Here is a 21,305-nt window from a genome sequence, read left to right on the forward strand (position 1 = left end):
CTCTTTTGTTCTGGCCACTTCGAAACGGACCCGAAACAGTATCGATATTGCGAGTTTTCTATGTGAAGGCAACACCTGTAACGGGGTACCCTTTCTCGCAGTCGAGTTTTCGGAGTTATATATCGGGCATACATTGAGGAACAATGCAAGCGAGGTTTAGTATTGTTATTTTTACTTCGCTGCTGCTATTGCTGTATTACTTAAGGGGCACACTTTCAAATGAGCACAGGGCGCCGAGACGAATACTAGGCGAACATGGAAGCAAGAGGCCTTCATTTTTGTTTAGCCTTATTTGTTCTGTGCGGTAAGTTCCCATATTTATTCGTCTGGTTTTGCGAGATGAAAACAGACGGCTAACGCCTGTGCTGACTAATAGCATGTAACGCGACCGCTCCACGGATCGTCACTGCCAGCTAGCGTTATCACTTCGATTCAAAATAGTTGGTTTCGCTGTGGATGCATGATGCGATGTATTTGTGAGAAAGCACCACGTTAGACGCATCAGCCCGTAGCAAGAACCTGGTCATCCTGTCTTGTCTTGTGCTTCGAACTAACCCGAGGTTACCCGAGTTACTCGGGTAAGATGGGATTAGTTCGGAGGAGCGTCGCGCATGCCGGAGCAAATGACAGGCAGATGGCTGTTAAATTAATCATGAGAGTTTGCTCGGAAAGAGAAACATGGGTGGCATAATCCCTACCACGATGGCTGTGACAGAAACAGCCACCTGCCAGTTGAGTCGCGTATCGTTTAGCCTCTGCTCCACTGCGCTGGTAGTGGTATGAGGACTCGCCGCGATCAGTGTATGTCAAGTAGAGAACGTCCAATTCTGCCTATATGGGATTAACCTACCAAACTTGGCGCGCATACCCTTAGGGCGCGGCCTAAGTGCCCCCTACTATTAAGGAATGAACGCATGCTTCCGCACGTCTACCGGTTTCAACTACAGTAAACCCCTACCATGTTTTATTTCTGCGATAGCGCTGCTCGTAGCAGTTTTTCGTCGTCAAAAAAAAAAAAAAATGGCGGCGTGATATCCGAACTGAGCGCACCGTGCTACAGTAGGCGTAGCGAGTCTTTTTCGCCTCTAGGAAGAATTAGAGCTTGTGACAGCAGCGAGGTGGGAAATTTGTAACCAATGGAAATCAGGATTAGCAAGCTCCCCTCTAACACGTTCTTCAAGGTAACTGGAGCTAGTGCTAAAAGGAAGTTAAAAAGCATCTTTGGTGCCTTAATGAAACACGATTTGACACTGTGTGGTATGGTGTATCACCTGCTGAAGCGCCACGACATTAGATTTCATGAGCCGACCACCGTATGTTGTCTGCGTTGCTCACCACCGGGTTGCTTCTTCTGGTTTGTTGATTGATTTGCTGCCAAAAGTAGCAATTCAAAAATGTTTTTTGCTATTAACGAGAAAAAGGATCGAAAGTTTTTATCCATACACTCTCTTTCAAATCCCTACCGCCTTCCAGCGTATATGTCCTAAAGATCCGCTGCGCTGTCCAATGCTTGAATAAGCGCTGCAGGCATTGCAAAAGTCTCTGTCTGATTTGGCGGTGTTAATACTACAGGGAGCTAAACGCAGCTTTCCCGCACACTCCTTTTTTTCAATCTTAGCGATGCTTCACATGGCACTTGCGGCAAAAAAAAAAAAATAACGTACATCTGCCTGGATGTAGTGCGTAAGGCTACACCTAAACGGGAAATTAACAAAAGTAGAACAGTTGCCAACCCGCGACAGATCAGTTGTAAAAAATCGCGTGCGGTATGCGTATGCCATGGACATCGCTTCAACTGCTAGAAGGCCATGTATTGTTTTTGTTCGTTAAACTTTCTGCTAACAAAATGCCAATAACTTAAAAACCAATGCTTAACAATGAAAAAATCGTGAATCTATCCCGCTTGTCCATGATGTTGACAGCGAACTCTGCTCGTGCAGCGCACACCGAACACAAATTTGTGGTGGTGAAAGGTTACCGCTCGCTGCTAATCAGAGACATTTGTGGAATCGCCAATGCGAACATTTTGCCACCGAGGCAAAAGTTTTTCAAATTGTATGCTTGAGGCCATAAAGCCAAATAAAGGCAGCGAAGATAGCCTTTAAGGCAGTGTGGAAGCATACGCGGCTATGTTAGCAATTTCGTGACATATATTTGGCTCATTTGGCTACGCAACGTAAAGTAATCCACCGTTACAATGTAAACCGTTCTAGATTTGTTCAGGTTAGAGGTGGTAATGTCCTAACAAAAAGCTGCGATATTTCAATATCTGCAATTCCGCACGATGCGCCTTAAAGGGATACTGCATTAAATTTTACGGTGTCTAATTGTGTACTTCAATGAAAAATGGCGTTCCTAAGTGGACTGAAACAGCATCGTTTTTTGCACGAAGGCAGAGGAAAGTTACCCTCATTTTTTCCTTGAACTGGTGCACCTGGCGGCGGCGCCCCGAACTACTGCTCCGCGGAGGTTGTGACGTGACGCGTCGCCCTGCCTCCGTGCCCGGCCGGCCAGGCCGCTTCGGCGGCACGCATCTGCTGCAGCTGCGTGGATAGCGTGGACGCTACGTGCCGTTTAAGGAATGTGCTACGAGTGGCGTCTCTTGATTCCGAGTCGTTCGAGCTCGAATTTCATCCATACGGCTGCCATACCAGCGATGGATTGAGGTGCCAGAGTATTATTCCGCCAAAGGTCGTAACAGTAGTGGGGTGGAGGAAGGGACACGCCATGTTATGCCTTCCCAAAAGGCGCTAAGCTCTGAAGAATGGATCGCTGTGGCGCGTCTAGCCTTCGCGAAAAACCTTCTAGTTCCGAATTTTTACCGCGGCAATTTAATCGACAGCGACTGCGACATAAATCATTCTCTTGCGAATCCGCACCATGGCACACAAATGGCAGTGCCTCAAACCTGACGTTTTGCTGTACATATTGTCCTGTATGAGTCTGAGGGAGACGTTCTTGAAGACCTGGAGCCAGGCAGAAGGAAGCGGTTGTTGTCCTCGATATAGCGTTAATGGCGGTCGATACGGTATACGGTATAGCGCAAGCAATATATCGTCGTCTGCCAGGTCAGCTGTATGCCACCTCGCGATACTAGGTGGCAAGATTCCCTAGGAAGCGCAAAACCGCAAGCTTGACAACCGCGCTTTAGTGAAAAGGGGACATAAAGTACATGAAAATTACAGGTAACTTATATAGAGCACACTTTACTTAAAAAATATGCACTCTGTAGCACATATTTGGGCGTATAATTACCGAGAATATGACGGCTAAAAACGTGGCAATATTTGTTACAGGCGTATTTCCCTTGTCAAGCGACAGTTCGGAAATATTTTCACTGCTTCCAGTTTTTTCGCTGATTCAAACAATCTTCGATGGAATATCATCTCCTCGGGTGCGGCGCGGAACAGATATGCACATTATGAACACTCTCGTCTCCCTTATTCCGAATTTGCAGTCCATTCACCAAATAAGCGGCCGGCAGGCGATATATATGTATGCTTGAACGGGCAGAAAATTAAATACATCGTGGAATACTATTTTTGTATAAGCAAGCGCAAAGATAAGAAAAACTGAGCGGGGAGGTTCTTCGCCCATACCCGAGACCATCAGAAAGTAAAATATGGCAATTTACCAACAGGCCAATACCCCTGGAATCGCGCGCAAGATCCCGTTCTTGGGAGTTACGCACGCAAGTGAGGCAACGCAGTAACAATGCTCGTCACAAAAAACATGCGCTCTATACTTTTTTAGCAATACCGATGCAATTAAGTTGGCTGCTTTTATAAGGCGAGCACTCACTCCGCTGTTCGCGTGGCTTGCGTGATGTATAAGCGCATAAGTCCAATTCAAAACCAGCCCCCCCCCCCCCCCCCTCTCCCCGTCCCATCTAAGTTCCGCGGCTGCTATTTTCGCGTGGCTGGAGGAATGAATGAGGGCGACGCCTTGATTCACCTCCGGCAAAGGAAATATTTCAATACCTGATTCAGGAAAACTTGTCTGAGTCATATCAAACTGGATTATAATATGCGCAGCTACCACTGCGGGGCGCGCCTCTGCGACGTCTTCCTCCAGGCTCATTTTACTCGTCTCTCGATGAGGTGGCGGGGTCGTAGCCGTGTCTCTAGGCCACGGTCATTTCCATATCCGAATGTTCAAAGGGTCACTACCACTTTCTATGTTGTAACTGTGTTTCTGTTTCGCGTTTCCATGCTGCCAACTCTGAGCTTCCAGGCGCGACAGCTGAACCGATGCCACCACGGTGCGACGGGAGAAGGCCGCCACGAGACGTGTGACGTCACGCACTCCGGCCGCATGAGCGGGCGGCAACTGGCGCGCGCGCACAAAAGCTACAAAATAACGCCATGCACGTAAAAACACAAGAAAATAAAGACTGCAACTTTAGATAATCGCACCTTCTGAATACAATTTCGGCGATTTTGCAGAAAGTCGCAATATAATGCAGTATCCTTTAAAGTAAAAGCTACAACGTTAGTGGTAGTCGCATGGACATTTGATTGGAGGTTTGAAGGCGTAGGGATTGTGTAGATAAACGCTTCTAACTTCATTCTATTAACCAAATGATATGATTTTTATTTGCTAGTAATATATTGTCAACTGATTCTGTTTTTTTTTTTTTTGGCAGAATACCGTGTGGTGGCCAATTACGGCCGTTACTACGAAAGAGGTATGTGTTGGGGAAAATAAACAGAGGGGAAAAAAGAAAACAGTGTTAATATATTCTCTGTACACCTGGATTTGATTTGCGGCTACATGAGCAATATTTCTTCGCAAGCACTTCCTGCGTATTTCTTTGGTCTAATAGCATGAGTTACTTATTCAGAAATGGCCTTCAGCATGTAAATGAACGCTGTCCGCGGTGACGGTACAAAAGTTATCTGCCTCTTGTTCCTTCACCACGGACACAGTTCCCCTGAAAAATCAATCAATCAATCAATCAATCAATCAATCAATCAATCAATCAATCAATCAATCAATCAATCAATCAATCAATCAATCAATCAATCAATCAATCAATCAATCAATCAATCAATCAATCAATCAATCAATCAATCAATCAATCAATCAATCAATCAATCAATCAATTGTTTATTATGTTTTCTCGCAACGCAGTAAGTGATGCGTGATCACGCTCTAGAAGCACACATACGCTTCAACCGTAACGCGCGAAACTGACGAAAACCAGAGTGCTAAAGCAATGCTAGCGGCCTAAAACAAGATACTCGTAGTTGCTGTTGCCACTCGAATGAACAGATAAACTGTTCTGCTTTCTTATGGCCCTACCGCGCGCTGTATTATGAATTCACTTTCTGGAAACATTTCAGAGATAGGAAGAAAGTGTTTGGCCTAAGTAATGTTTGCACCTCCATAGCGTTTCTTGCTGGAATATAATCTAACTCCTTTTCATTCTTTCTCTGTTTTACTCTCTCCGATTTTATTCTCAGAGCCATGCCTTATTCCTGGTCTGAAGACAACGAAAGGTCCGGTATGTCAATACTCATTTTCTTTGGTTTCACGGATGCGGCAGGCTACCAGTTGAATTTTTAGCCTTCTAAAAATTTTACATGCATTGGTCTTAAGAAATCGGCGCAGGACGCAAAGAATAATAAAGAGCGAATGAATATTTTAAAGTAACTATTACAGCCTATTAGCAGGTGTATCCTCCGATGTGTTTTGTGCCCAGCCTAAATATAAATGCTCTTCAGGACAAGAATTTCATTAAGCGTTTATAGTTGAGGTTTAGAACAACTTCTTGCTCGGTGCATGGCTATTGTTAATTGCGATTTTCGCACACAGAAAAGGTGAACACCACGAAACGATATAGACTGAAAGAGCTCTTTGAGCTTTTTCCGCCTTCATTGGATTTCTGCGTACTTCTTTCATGCGTACTCAACTCGTTCTTAATAATAGTCCAAACAGGCATTAAAAATTAACGAGGCCCTTAATCTATTGGGCCTCCTGCCTTCATAAACAGCCGATGTTTTGCGGCCATTCGCGCATCACCTGCAACTTTCATTTGTTCAATGTATTTTACAAAATATTGATTACCTTGACTTTTGATGCCCATGAGAATACGTTGTTTTGCACTGAGCACTTTTACAAGGACTTTTCTTATTTGTAGCTTAACAGTGGTTGTGAGATTGAATGCATCGACGGAAGCAAAGTGCAGCTGAAAAATGGAAGAGAGTGTCTTGTAAGTGACTCTTTTCTTTTCCAAATAGTGAATTCAGAATAAAGAAATATAGGCCAATTGAATTTAACTGGTAACACGAAATTTTGCTAAGGAAGAGCAGCGCCTAGCCTGATATTAAGATTCAACTATCATTGACTTCACAAATGAGAAAATTGCGAGGCAGAGCATGTTTCTCACTTTTTTCTTTGCACACAAATAAAGAAATGTGTGGTAGTGAAGCAATATAAAAAATAGCGCGGGTACAAAATTGTCGCATTTAGTATAAGCAATTTCGTTCTCATAAGAAGCAAAAAATCCTCATCTACTGGACAGATTTGAATAATGTAAGTAAATTGCGCGGACGGGGAAAGCCAAAGGAAATTCTGTGTCTTTAGCAAACCATGGAGGCCACACTACTAAAAGCGCAGTACTCTTTGAAGCCGCTAGTGATTTCAAGGGTCTCTTTTTAATTTCGAGAGAATGTGCTCATTTTGTTTTTAGTATAATTTAGTGAAGACCGTTTTAGAAAACGACCTTTTTCTAAAATCTTGAAGCGCGTCAGTAAGCAGTACCGTTACTATGGGATGGTCCAGCTTCTCTCACCATGAAGTGTTTTTGAGGGGCAACATAATTTGTGTAAAATATCAGCTCAATAGTGGACAGAGATCGTTTATATGGGGCCATCCCAAAGAAATGCGACAGCCACAAAACAGCTGCAAATTGTTAAACTTTGCGGGAGCGGAACCTCCGGGAATAACTGAACCAAACTAGAAGATGCGGACAGCCGCCGTAGTAAGTTATTTCGTAGATCTACGTGGGCAACATGGTGAGGTCGTGGGTTCGGGTTGAACTGCCAGCTGGTAGTATTCCCTTTTCTTGTACTCTCTCTTTGAACATGTTTCATCTGAAGTGATTACACTAAATATTTCTGAATGCAATCAACAATGGCAACAACAATAACAAAAGCATTCCCTAATGTTTTCCTTCGTTTCAGTCACTCTTGCAATATCTCATACGAATACATTGTGAAGATTCGTTTTCTTGACAATGTTTTCATGCAGAACACCTGATTTGTCATTTCATAATATGGCGGTTTCGTTTCAGGATGTTCCACTTGACGTCATTAAGAGGATGCCAAACTATATTAAATTCTTCTGCCCCCTTGGTAGATGTCGTAAGGGAGTTTGCAGAAGAAACAGGAGAAGAGTGGTGTGTCAGAAATTCCCAGTCTACTGGATTACACCTCCTGGCCGCTGAGTGGGAGGGTCCATTTTCATTGTGTAGTTATCTGCAGACATAAGCTGCTGGGATTATCAGATTTCCATCGAGGTCCACATGTAGGCAACAATAAATGAAGAGAAAATTGAGCTTCGGAAGAAATCGTCTTGTTTCCTTACTATACGGATTGAAGTGGGTTCATCAAAGTATCACATCTCTATGCTGGTCTTTGAAATAGGCGGCATAGATGAATTTGGAGAAACTCGAAATCAACATGAACAAAAAAAAATAAAAGTTGTGTACATGGTATCTAATGTTAGCCAACATGAAACAAAAATTCCTAACATACAGCGACTTATTAGGCAGTAATATACTGAACTGTTTCAGTACGAATTAGAAGAAATAAAACTGCTTGTGTGAAATTAACTGCTGCTTCTGTTGCTTGCAGTTTTTCTTTTTAGTGGTTGTGTAAACACCACTGACAAAAAATTCGGGGAACAATTAAGCTTCGCCTCTCAGAGCGAAACACGACAGTGTCTTGCAGCGCTGCCAGGGAGTCAACGGAACGCCATCGCCAGTTCGGCGCGATGCCTTGCCCGGTGGACAAATCGAAAAACCCGATGCCCCGAACGATGCCAGCGTCCACTGCTAGCCAAGTCCACCCTCTAAGGTACGCCAAGAGTTTCGGGCCCACCGACGCGTCGCAGCCCGCTGCGTTCGTCGCCGCCGCCAGCGCCACCGCGCCTACTCCGACCACACTTCCCGCTGACAGCAAGTCCTGCAGCAGGTTGAGGCTCAGGCTCACGGCTGTTCGGCAGACATGGACCTTACGGCGTTCCCGGGCGATGACCATCTCATACCAACCCCTGAATTCGCTGGAGCACCATCGGTGCCAGCCGTAAGCCTGCATCCGCGACCCGACCGAGCGACGAGCTCATCACAGTTGCCATCCAGCTTCTGCCTGGTACCCTCACCCCCAATCTACTTCTCTACGATGTACTCGCCGCAGTCATCTCCGCTGCACAGCTCTCCTCCAAGAACAGTGCAGAGATCACCCTTCAGGCCAAGCCAACCGAAAGCCTTGTGTTTTTAAAACTCATTATCCTCTCACCACCCACCTCCTACTATCTATAACGCATCTTCATCTTCACGGTAAGCCTATCACCATCAAAACATATGCCCCTAATCCTCCCTATTCATGCCTCGGCGTCATCCATGACGTCGGTGGCCACTTCACCCCTGATGACCTCATGCATGATAACGAATCATTCAAAATTGATATTCTTGCTGCTCGTATGATGGGAACCACTTAATCGGTGCTCATAACTTTCGCTGGAACCGTCCTCCCCCACTTAGTGTATTTTAAACGCTTTGCTTTCCGGTGCCGTCCCCATAAGCCTAAGCCTCCCACCTGCACCCGTTGTCTCGCTCTTGGACACCGCGCCCACCAATGCCCCCAGCACAGCGTTCCGGCCAAGTGCCGTCTCTGTGCTGCTCCTCTACCCGCTGACCCTTCCGCTCATGTATGTGCCCAGCCCTGGTGCGTTCATTGCCAGGTAAACACCCACCCATCTCTCGGCCCAACTTGCCCCTTCGTCGTCGCTAAACAACGAGAGTGTGCCAAAGCTGCATACCTCCGACGGCTAGCTTTGCACCGGGCCACGCAACCCACCCCCTCCTCCTCCTCTAATCATGAACCTCAATCAGCTCCAATCACGTCGCTACCAGGCTTTTACGCCGGAAAGTTAAAGGATCCTCGGTTCCAGCGTCCCTCCCTTCCGCTACACCACCGTCTCCATCTCTGGCGAGAGCCGCTCCTTCGACCTCCGGCTCGCTATGCTGGAACGCCAGCAGCGAAAGCAGCAGCGCATTTCCCACGACCTCCAACAGCAGATCCATGCCTTGACCCAAACCCTCCAGGCAACCACCTCCTCTCTTACTTCCCAGCTTACCAAGCTGAATGAGCACCTTGCCACGTTCACCACTCCCTCCTCCACCACCCAGGTCGCTCCCTTGGCTGACCTTGTCGAAACCACCACACAGGCACACCACACTCGCTTGGTTCAGCTAGAGATATCGGTTCTCCAGATTCTTACCACTCTCCAAGCACAATCAAAGCAATTGTAATCCTTCACTACTACGCTCCACTCCCTGCATGAGTCACTGCCCCCGGCCAAAAAGAAGGAACGCGTACCCTCACGAGCCTCTACCTCTGCACTATCATAATGGCGTTTGGCGAGGACCTCGAGATTGTGCAGGGGAACTGCCAAAATCTGTGCCATAACAAGACCCCCCTCCAGCAGTATCTGCTCACCCGCCCCTCTCTGCCCCATTTTCTTTTTCTCCAGGAGACTCGGACGGCCTGCACTGTCCCAGGTTATCACGCCTACAATGCCACTACGGCCACACCACTTGCGTCTATTTATGTACGCAGCGACGTGCTCCTGGAGCCACTTGACATCCCTTCCAGCCTCCTTAAATATTTAGTTGGTGTGGTCTATTACCACTCATCCTCCCGCGTCTCACTTGCCCTTTTGTCTTTCTACAACCCCCCCCCCCCCCTGTCACCTCCTCTTTATTCTCCGCCCTGAGCAAGTTCCTTCACTTTCTTCCTTCTAACTCTCATCTCCTCTTTGGTGGTGACTTTAATGCCCCTCATACACACTGGGGCTACACTCAAACACTCTAACCCGGCCGCCTCCACTACTGTCTTGCCAAGGAACGCCACCTCTCCCTTCTTAATACTCCTGGCTCCCCTACTCTAGCGCGACACCCGACCTCACTTTCTCTGGTGGTTCATTTTCCTTTCACTGGCAGGTGACAGCCCAAACTCTTGTCAGTGACCGCTTTTTCGTTCATATTGTCACCGACAAACGGTTGAAGAAAGAGACCAGGTTCTAAGTAGACGAGGTGGGCGTGCCAGCCAGCAGGAAGCTCGAGAGAGGAAGACGACGTTCTTCGAGCACCTCGAGTGCCCAAGGCTTGGCAAATCCCAGCTTAAACAGTTCGGCCGCGGTACGGCGCCACTGAATGGTTCATACGGTGGCATTGCTCCCCCTCTCTGAAGGGCACCGACTCGGTGCCGCAGCAGTGGGCAGCACGAAGAGAAAGAACGCTGCATGTGTCCGGCGGCAGCTGTAGACACGCCTGAAGCGCTAGCGGGCGTGGTACGGCTTCATCCGGGAGACATGGATGACTTCGGAGGTCGGCCGTCTGGAGGAACGAACTGTTCCTTGGGGAAGAACTTCGTAGTTCACATCACTGACTTTGCGGAGTACCTCGTAGGGGCCGAAATATCTGCGCAGAAGCTTTTCGGAGCGTCCACGCATGCGGATTGGGCTCCAAATCCAGACTTGTTCTTCCGGCTGGTCACTAACAGCTCTGTGGCGGAGGTTATAGCGGCGAGCGTCGTGGGTTTGCTGGTGCCGGATGCGCTGTCGAGCGAGTTGGCGGGCGGCCTCGGCGTGACGAACGAGGTGGTCAGCACCCACAACAGTTGAGGGAGTACTGCTCGGAAGCAACATTGCGTCCAGCATGGTGGTGGCTTCGCGACCATGCACTAAACGAAATGGAGTGAAGCGCGTCGTTTCTTGCAGAGCAGTATTATAGGCGAACGTTACGTAAGGAAGTATGGCGTCCCAGTTCCGGTGGTCTGCGTCAACATACATGGAGATCATGTCGGCGATCGTCTTGTTGAGCCGTTCGGTGAGTCCGTTCGTTTGAGGGTGGTAAGCGGTTGTTTTGCGGTGACAGGTGCCGCTAAGGCGCATAACCTCCTGCGTAAGGGCCGAGGTGAACGCCGTTCCCCTGTCAGTTACAACGATGGTCGGTGCACCGTGACGAAGCACAATGTTTTGAACGAAAAAGTTCGCAATTTCGTCAGCGGTACCACGAGGGAGAGCTTTAGTTTCACAGTACCGGGTGAGGTGGTCGGTGGCGACCATAATGTAGCGGTTACCCAGCGAGGACTGTGGAAATGGGCCGAGTAAGTCCATGCCAACTTGGTGGAAGGGGGCTTGTGGCGGATCAATAGGCTGCAGTAGTCCGGCTGGCTTCGTCGGTGGCGTCTTGCGACGTTGGCACTCGCGACAAGTTCTGACGTAACGCTGTACAACTGCAGCAACCCTGGGCCAGTAGTAGTTCTGGCGTATCCGCGCCAAAGTGCGGGAAAAACCCAGGTGACCAGAAGATGGGTCATCATGGCACGCCTGCAGGACTTTGTCGCGCAAGGCCGCGGGTACGACGAGCAGAGAGACAGCTTCCGTCGGGTGGTAGTTTTTCTTATACAGAACGCCATCGTGCAAACAGAACGACGACAGTCCACGTGAGAAGATTAGCGGTGGAGACTCAGCGCTTCCTTCAAGATACTCAATGAGAGGCCCTAGTTCAATGTCGTCTCTTTGGTGTTGAGCGAGGACGGACGTGTAGATGGCGCCGAGAAAAACAAAATCGGTGTCGGGATCAGCTCCGTTGTCCTCAACAGGAGCACGAGACAGACAGTCGGCATCACTGTGCTTCCTGCCGGACTTATAGACGATGGTGACGTCGAATTCTTGAAGGCGAAGGCTCCAGCGTGCAAGCCGCCCCGAGGGACATTTGAGGTTCGCCAGCCAGCACAGCGAATGATTACTGATGACTCTAAAAGGGCGGCCATATAAGTACGGGCGAAATTTGGTCACTGCCCACACAATTGCCAGGCATTCCTTTTCAGTGGTGGAATAGTTCGCCTCCGAGCGTGACAAGGTGCGGCTTGCGTATGCGATTACGCGTTCGAGACCATCCTGCCACTGCACAAGGACCGCACCGAGGCCGATGTTGCTGGCGTCTGTGTGCAGTTCAGTGTCGGCTGACTCGTCGAAGTGGCCAAGGATGGGCGTACTTTGCAGACGAGTGCGGAGGTCTTCGAAGGCCTGTTGTTGCTCCTGGCCCCAGAAGAACGGTTTGGCATCTTTCGTGAGGCGGATGAGGGGCTCAGCAATCTGGGAGAAGTTTCGCACAAAACACCGATAATAGGCGCAGAGGCCCAGAAAGCGGCGCACACTTCGCTTATCGGTTGGCATGGGAAAAGCAGCGACGGTGGCAGTCTTATCGGGATCAGGGCTTACTCCCTTAGCGCTCACGATGTGGCCCAGGAACTTCAACTCTTGGAAAGCGAAGTGACACTTTTCGGGCTTGAGGGAAAGACCGGCCGAACGAATTGCGGCGAACACGGCGAGCAGGCGCCTCAGGTGCTCTTCGAACGTAGCGGAGAAGATGACAACGTCATCCAGGTAGACGAGGCAAGACTGCCATTTTAGGTCGGCAAGCACGGTGTCCATCATCCGCTGGAAGGTGGCAGGAGCCGAGCACAGTCCGAAAGGGAGCACCCGGAATTTGTACAGACCATCCGGTGTAATAAAGGCGGTCTTTTGCCGGTCGCGCTCATCCACCTCGATCTGCCAATAGCCACTACGTAAATATAGTGACGAGAAATACGTGGCGTGGCGTAGCCGGTCCAGGGAGTCATCAATCCGCGGCAGAGGATAAACGTCCTTTTTGGTGACTTTGTTTAGACGCCTGTAATCAACACAGAACCGTAGGGTTCCATCCTTCTTCGCCATAAGAACAACAGGCGATGCCCACGGGCTCGTCGACGGCTGTATCACGTCGTCCTGAAGCATTTCTTGAACTTGTCGGCGAATAGCGTCACGTTCCTTCGAAGAGACCCGATAAGGCGGCTGGTATAACGGTCGCTGGTTTGCGTCAACAATAATGCGATGCTTTGTGAGCGGAGTCTGCCTAACTTTAGAGGTCGATGCAAAACAGTCGCGGAAAGATTCGATAATGCTCTCTAGGCATTGCTTCTGATGAGACGGGAGGTTCAGGTTCACGTCGGTCTTGATGGGAGTGGTCGGTGCCTCCACTGATGCCGGGATTTCGGACAACGCTTGCTGTCCCGCGAATTCACAAAGTTCTTCGAAATACGCAATAGCTGTTTTGCCAGGCAAACATTGAGGTTAAGAACCAAAATTGGTCACCAGAAGTTCGGTTCGCCCACTGTTCAATTCAGTAATGCCGCGAGCTACACAGACTTGCCGACCAAGGAGCAGCGAGATGTTGGTTTCAGTGATGCCACGAGTGCTGGGGCTGTTATCGCACTCTACGGTAACAAAAATGCTGGCTCTTGCCGGGATTAGTACCTGGTCGTCACAGACGCATAGCTTAGCCCTGCGTGCCTCGGTATCGTCGCCGACAGGGCCTTGGGTGGAAAATGACACGATTAGCTTCTGCAGGTTGATAACGGCACCGTACTCCTGAAGAAAATCCAAACCGAGTATGAGGTCCTTGGAGCACTCGGGTAACACAGCAAAGCAACCAGGGAAAGTAACTCCGCGGATCTGGATTCGTGAAGTGCAGACACCGAGCGGAGTTGCGACGTGGCCACCAGCTGTCCGGATCTGCGGCCCAGACCAAGGGGTCAGAACCTTCCTCAGGGCCGTGGCTAACCGACTGCTCATTACAGAAAAATCGGCGCCGGTATCCACTAGGGCGGTAACGTTGTGGTTGTCGGCGGATACCGGAATTTCGGCAGAAACCAGTCGGTCGCAGCGCGTCATTGAAGTCGTCGGGGCAGGTCGTCGTTGGTCGGAGCGTCGCGGCGAATCGTCGGATGGAGGCTCTTGACACGGTTCAGTAGCGGCGGCCCTACCCCCGGAGGACGCCGTCTTCAGTTTTCCCGACGTGGGGACGCACCTCTGAACTGGCCAGAGGACGACGGGCGGCCTGGCGAAGAGAACCGCCTTGGGGATGGCGATCGGGACTGACGCCGCTGCGGGGTCGAGGAGTACACGTTATCAGCCAGGTACAGCTCGATATCCCGTGGTCTTTCACCGTAGCGCGGTCGAGGTGCGTCAGGTGAAAACCCTCTTAAACCCATTCTCCGGTAGGGGCAGTGACGGAGGATGTGGCCCGGCTCCCCGCAGTGGTAACAGAGCGGCCGATTGTTTGGCGTTCGCCACACGTGGGCTTTGCTCATGGGGGGCCTGTACTCCTGCGGCACAGATGGTACTGCTGCGCTCGGGTACTGCAGAGATGGCACTGGCATGGGAACGACGGGGGAAAAGGCTTGCCTCGCTGGCCCAGGACTTCGTAGTGCCTCGCTGTACGTCATAACAGAGGGCGCCTGGTGTGGAGCTGGGGGCGGCTGGACAGCTCGTCGGATTTCGTCACGGACCACGTCGGTTACGGCAGCGACATTGGCCTGTGGAGCTTCAAAACGAAGTTTCGCCAATTCTTCACGCACAACGCTCCTTACAAGCTCCCGAAGCTCCTCGGCGGGCAGCGACGTAGGCGTGTACTGGGAAGCGGCTGCTACAGTAGCTTCACGTCCGTAGTGCGTGCCCCGTTCCTGCAGAGAGCGCTCGATACTCGTTGCCTCCCTTGTGAAGTCGGCCACTGTTCTTGGCGGGTCACGGACCAGTCCGGCAAATAGCTGTTCTTTTACGCCGCGCATTAAGTGGCGCACCTTCTTCGCCTCTGGCATAGCAGGGTCGGCCCGATTGAACAGTCGCGTCATGTCCTCGATGAACATCGCGACGCTCTCGTTGGACTGCTGGGACCTCGAGAGCAGAGCGATTTCGGCCTTTTCTTTTCTTTCGCTGGTGGTAAACGTCGCTAGGAGTTCTCGGCGAAAAGCCTCCCAGGTGGTAAAGGAAGCTTCGTGGTTCTCGAACCATGTTTTGGCCGAGTCCTGCAGCGCAAAGTATACGTTGCGCAATTTGCGCTCGCCGTCCCATTCATTGAAACCCGCCACTCGGTCAAAGCTGGCCAACCAGTCTTCTACGTCCTCGAACCTGTCCCCGTGGAACGGTGGCGGCGACCGAGGTGCGTGAAGGACGAATGGCGGGGCATTCCCGGAACGCTGTGTTGTCTGGCTAGCCACGGTTGACGTCATAGCTCTTACTGCTCTTACCGGCGCTGCCAGTTGGCCGAACTCTGGTTGTAGGCCTCGCAGGCGGCGGCTCGCTTTGTGGACGGGTGTTGTGTCCACGCGTGGAGAACAGGTGTCGAGAGAGTCCTCGCAGTCAGAGTACATGGGACTCTGCCCCGCACCTCCACCAAATATGTCACCGACAAACGGTTGAAGAAACAGACCAGGTTCTAAGTAGACGAGGTGGGCGTGCCAGCCAGCAGGAAGCTCGAGCGAGGAAGACGATGTTCTTCGAGCACCTCGAGTGCCCAAGGCTTGGCAAATCCCAGCTTAAACAGTTCGGCCACGGTACGGCGCCACTGAATGATTCATACGGTGGCAATATTACCACCTCTCTTTCCCGCATCTCTCGATGCCATCCGGTCATTCACACTCACTGGCACGCCTTCCGCGCTAATCTCGCCTCCGATTCCTTTCAACCATACGTCGACTGGAAGTCGCGCAACAGTGCAGTGCTCACGTCCAGTAGCCGTCGCGTTCGCTCTCGTCACCCAGACCCAGACCCAGATCCTCACCTTCTCCGTTTATGGCGTCGCCGTAAACGTCTTCAACGCTCCTTTCGCTCCTAACCCCACAATGCCCAACTTTCCTCCTGGATTCCTGCTCTGCGGGCCGAGATCGTCGCTCACTGCGCCTCACTCGAGCACTGTCGTTGGAGTGCTCTTTGTGACCGCCTTGACTCTGCATTGCATTCGCGATCCACATGGTCTTTATTCAAATCTCTCCTTGGCACTAAGCCTGCCCTTGCTTCCACTCTCGCTAAGGCCCTCACTCAGGGGATTCCCTCCGATGTTTTTGATCAGCCCGCCTCTCTCTACCTCTCGCCCCCTCTGACACCCTCCTACCCGGTGTACTCGGGTGGACCTAACCTCGATTTGGACCACTCCTTCCCTCTCCGGGAGCTCGAATCAGCTCTGGTTGCTAATGCTACACTCTCGGCTCCCGGTGAGGATGCCATTACATACACCACACTTCGCAACCTTCCTGACTGCGCCCAAGAATTCCTCCTCCAAACCTACAACGAGGCCTGGGACAGCGGCTGCCTGCCGGGCTCCTAGACCTCCTGCCTCATTTCTATTATTCCAAAGCCGGGTAAACCTCCCTCTCTCTCTAACCTCCGCCCAATCTCCCTGACATCTTGTGTTGGTAAGACCCTTCAGCGAATAGTTCTGATTCGCCTCTCTAGAGTTCTTCCCCGATTCTCTCATCGGCTTACACCGCCTCTGTGCACAGGACATGTTTGTGAATCGCCAGCACACCTTTCTGTCACCTACCCCCATTCAAATTCATGCACTTGTGACTGTCGATGTTCGGAAGGCCTTCGACGGTGTTTGTCACGACCACATCGTTTCCCAACTCGCCTCTCTAGATTGTGGTGCCAGCATGTACCTTTATATCCGCTCATTCCTCTCTAAACGTGTGGCTCGCTTTCGAGTAGACACCCATCTGTCCGACCCCCCCCCCTCCCCACCTCACCCGTGGCCCTCCTCAACGTGCTGTTCTCTCTGCTACCCTTTTCAATCTCGCTATAGCCCCTATCGCCCCCCCAACTAGCTGAAATTTCCGACCTGCATCATATATTTTACGCCACTGAAATCACTCTCTGGTGTTCGTCTGGCTCTCCCTGTCACGTACAGGACACCCTGCAACGCGACCTAAATCTTATCGGCTCCTTTCTCACCACTGCTGGCCTCTCTACTGCTCCTGAAAAATCCGAGCTTCTGCTTCTCAACCATTCCGCATACCAGCGCTCAGACAACCACTTCTTCTCTCTCCACCTTTCTGGCTCTCTCCCATTCCTGTCGTCACGCAGTGCAAAGTTCTTGGCGTCTCTTTGCATGGGGCCAAGAACGTGCAAGCCCTCCACCACGCTGTCACCACCTGCCACTCGGTAACGTACCTCCTGCCTCCTGCGGGGCGTGGTCACTCGGCGCTCAGGTCTCCACGAGGTTCTTGCATGCCGAGTTGTCCACACGCTGGCCCTCAACAAGGTCTTGTACTTTGCACCCTACGTTTCTTTCAATCATGCAACTTAACGCTCTCGAGACTGCCATTGTGGGCCTCTACAAGGCAGCTCTCAACCTCCCTATCACTACCTCTACCGCTATGATCTTTGTCACAGGCCTCTTTCATCCTCTCCGTTCTCTGCTCTCTCTCTCTATCGCGACTCACAGCTTGCCCGTCTTTCCTTTACCTGTTAGGGTCAGTGGTTATTGACTCAAGCGGGTATCTCGCCCATCCCCATCGCCCCGTTTACCTTACCTATTCCAACCCCGGCGCCCAATCTTCGTATCGTCGCCCTCCCGACCAACATGTCCCCCGTCCTGCACGCCGGCCGTCATCATGCGGCCGCGAAGCACCATTCACCTCTCTTTGATACCCAGGGTGTAGCCTACATGGATGCCTCCTTCGTGGCTCCTCGAGGTTCCTGCGGCTACGCTCTGTACCATCCCCACCTGCCCGCTCCTGAAACACACACCAGCGGGCCGTATCTATGCTCTCCGGATGCATTGTCCGTCGGGGTCCTCGCCATTGCGCATGCCTCACAGTCATTTGCCCTCCTTCCCTCTTCTTAAGTGTACAAAGTCTATTCAGACTCACACGCCGCTATGCAGCCCATATAGAAACGCACCCTAACCCCTTCTCTCCAACAGGAGGTTGAACGAGCGGTCTCCGCAATGCAGCCTCCCATCGTTTTCCTCCGCTGGGTCTCTGGGCATTCAGAGATTGACGGAAATGAGCTGGCCCATTAGCTCGCCCGCGACACACTTTTCCGGGCACCGTTGATCCCCTGGCCCGAGCCCTCGGAGGACGGTGGGAGACTCACCCTTCGCCGCACCATAAAAGAGGTCTACCTCGAGCTCCGCCTCGACAAACGCCTTTACCCTCCCCCTCATCCATCACTCACGGTGCCGGAGGCTCGCCATCTTCGGCACGTTCAAATGAATGCAGTCATCACCCCGTCTCGCCTCTTTCTCTATCGGTATCGATCGGACCCTTCCTGTCCCAACTGCCCCTGTATCTATGCGGACCTGGCCCTTTGCCTCTTCTATTGCCCTGCTGCTCAGCGGTCGGATTCCTACCCCTTCCCCCTTTCTTTTTCCATCACCACCTGGCTCGACTGGCTTGGCGCTGAAGGGGAGGAAGAACAGCGACTTCTGCTTGCCCAGGAGGTCGACATACTCGGCCTCTAAATCATGGCCGAATAAAGGTCTTCTACTGCTACTAGCCTTCAGTGTTATATGCTAAGTCAGAGATGCGCACATAGAAGTGCAAAAATCCTTCGATGCAGAACAATAAGCAGAGCCCGAGGTGTTGTTTTTGTTTCACTTCCTTTGAATTGCTTTAAGTTAGGCAAACGTGCTGGTTTTGTGGATCTACTATAAAACCCAAAAACGTGACCGTACGTATCTTCATGTTTTAGCACAATTTGAGTATATATACACTTTGCCCAATCCTCAAGCTGCCACCCGGTGATGTAACATTCCCTGCTGGAAATCGGCACACGTGTGGGGACACAATAAGCGCCATCAATTTGTTTTTGCGAGCTAATAAATATATCAAAAACCGGAACACGCGCGGCACGACCAATGCTAATATTATTAATGTAACTCAATGTATGCAACCAAGAGGCAAAACAGTGCAATGAGAATGTGTTTCGCGAGCCCTTTAAAAACCAGCGGTTATCTTGCCACGCATCACATGCCCTGCCGAAACCCACTTCTTCCTCTTGATTTCGACTAGGGAGTCATTTACACGCAGTTGTTCCCTCAAGCACTCTGCCCGCTTCCCATCTCTTATCGTTACACCTATCATTCTCTTTTCTGCAGCGGTTGCTATTTGCTAGGACAGGATGAGATTCACTGCGTGGGCAGTAATGTCTTTGCAAAAAACTGCTTCTGGCTTTGTAAACGCTAACAATTACTGAGTGGAGCAGCAGGACGCTACATATAGCAGCTCTTCGTAACTGCAGTACCGCGGAAGCTGTCGGCGCTTGTGAGTGTGCAAGTTGTTCGCATAGAAATTTATACCTTGCGTAATCGGCTACAATGATCGCAAGGGAAAGGGAGAACTGCACCTCTACTTCTTATGGGTTTCAAGTTCTCTCACATAGTATCTATGGACAAAAATTTGACACCACGCGTTTTCCATTAATTCGGCGTATGTCGTGCGTGCGGTGCCACCATTTGTTTTCCCATTATCTACAATCACGGACATATAAGTGACCAAGAGGAATTGCATGTGGAAGCAGAGCGCTCTTAGTCGCGAGCAGGCATGGTGTGCCGCTTGGCTACACTGGTCTCAAGGGGCATGTTGTGTTGACGGGAGTCAAAATGATAATTTCTCTAAGCCCCACAAGCAATTTTTTCCTATAAACTACACAAAGAAGCTTCTTTTGTCAAAACTTGGTTCTGCTGGAAAAATATTTTAAGGCGAAAGCCCTTTTTGCTCCATTGAGCGAAGTCCCTTCTGTTTTTTTCGAAAACCTGTCATATCGGTAACATCAGTGACATATCATCGGGTGGGAAGGCGGTGCAAAACTTGATGCTTGTTTTGTTGACAAAACAACCCATACATCAAATCCCATACCGGCGAGTACATCTGCTTTGTTATACCTGGGGCTGGCCGATCCAGCCCCAGCGCACTCTCTTGGGATCCACGAACACCGCTAATCTGCAAGGGAATTTCGAGATAAACCTAAACAAAAGCCGGTGACCGCGAAGCAACGTCGGCAGTTAATCCGCTATGCTTGTCATTTCAATGACCGCGCGAATGCTTCCCTGCCGAGGGGCCCCTGGCACGAAAGCGAGTTACTGCGATGGGGACTGACGCCTAGGCAGTCCGTCTGAGAAGATGCCGCGTGAGTGCACCTACCTTTACATGCGACATCTGCTTTTACGACAACGCCGAAGGTAATGTACAGAGGGCAAAACGCATGTCTAGAACACGTGCCGAGCGTGTTTCGGGCTCAACACGCGATAGCTAGCGATAAGATTTGGTTAAAAATGGACCGGATGTAAACATGGGCAGTTAAACAAATACAATTTAATCGTCAATTTTTGCCTTCTTCGTCGCAGCGGCAGAACCCACAGTTTGGTTGTTCTAGGCATGTGTTTTGCCCTCTGTACTTTACACCTAAGAAAGTCTCTTGTGCCGCTGGCTCATTGAAAGTGAAAAGACCAATTTTCACATACATTTCAAAGTGCATGATTTCCCACTGAGGATGACCTTATTTCCCAGTAACATAAAGCCTCTCCTGTAGAGATAGCTGCGCCGACTCTAGAGAGAGCCTATCCCGAAGAAATGCATGCCGAAGGGCGTTAGCAAGCGCTTTTATCAAGCGCTTTTATTAAGCGTTAAGCAAGCGCTTATCTTCACTCGGTGCTTTGCGAGGAGTGGAAGGCGAGATGCTTGTTATGACTGAAAGCGTGGGAAAGACCTTAACAAAGCAGAAAAGTTGGCTGCACAGGAATCAACAACATCCAGGTGTATGGCGAATTGTCGCACCACGGCCTTCAAGTACGAGCGGCTTACGCCACTGCCACAGCTTGCAGTCTACGGCTCCTCCTATTCGGTGGAAGCCATTGAATATCGCTTCCAGATCATTTTTTTGAAGAGGGCTGTACGATATGAATTAATAAACATTTAACTCACTGCCGCAAAACAACAAACTCCACTGTGAAATGAAGAATGTATATTTGCAGACGGTTGCAGCCATGGTATATAACGCCAAATATTTAAAATATTGCGCTTTTACGATATTTGGAACAACTAGTAACACGAATGTGTGCTTGTAAAGTGTACTACAACTTGCCTGAAACCACATATAATTTTTCTTCTAGATACATGGAATTCACGCAAAAGGCAGGAGAAATTGATAGTAACCTATTTCTACTGGACAATGCATGCGCGCCAGTTTCATAG

At 50.3% G+C, this 21,305-nt stretch overlaps 1 protein-coding gene across 1 annotated transcript; it reads left to right on the plus strand.

Annotated features, from left to right (window-relative positions):
- Positions 1-213: 213 nt before the first annotated feature.
- LOC149363083 (evasin P1180-like) lies at positions 214-7,517 on the plus strand. Its single transcript, XM_089569876.1, has 5 exons — positions 214-304; positions 4,646-4,687; positions 5,466-5,506; positions 6,143-6,214; positions 7,298-7,517. The coding sequence occupies exons 1-5, from the start codon at positions 256-258 to the stop codon at positions 7,448-7,450; spliced, it is 357 nt and encodes a 118-aa protein (XP_089426002.1). The 5' UTR covers positions 214-255; the 3' UTR covers positions 7,451-7,517.
- Positions 7,518-21,305: the final 13,788 nt, after the last annotated feature.

Source organism: Amblyomma mixtum, chromosome 2 (assembly GCF_055824585.1).
Source record: "Amblyomma mixtum isolate Tamu chromosome 2, ASM5582458v1, whole genome shotgun sequence".
NCBI lineage: Eukaryota > Metazoa > Arthropoda > Arachnida > Ixodida > Ixodidae > Amblyomma > Amblyomma mixtum.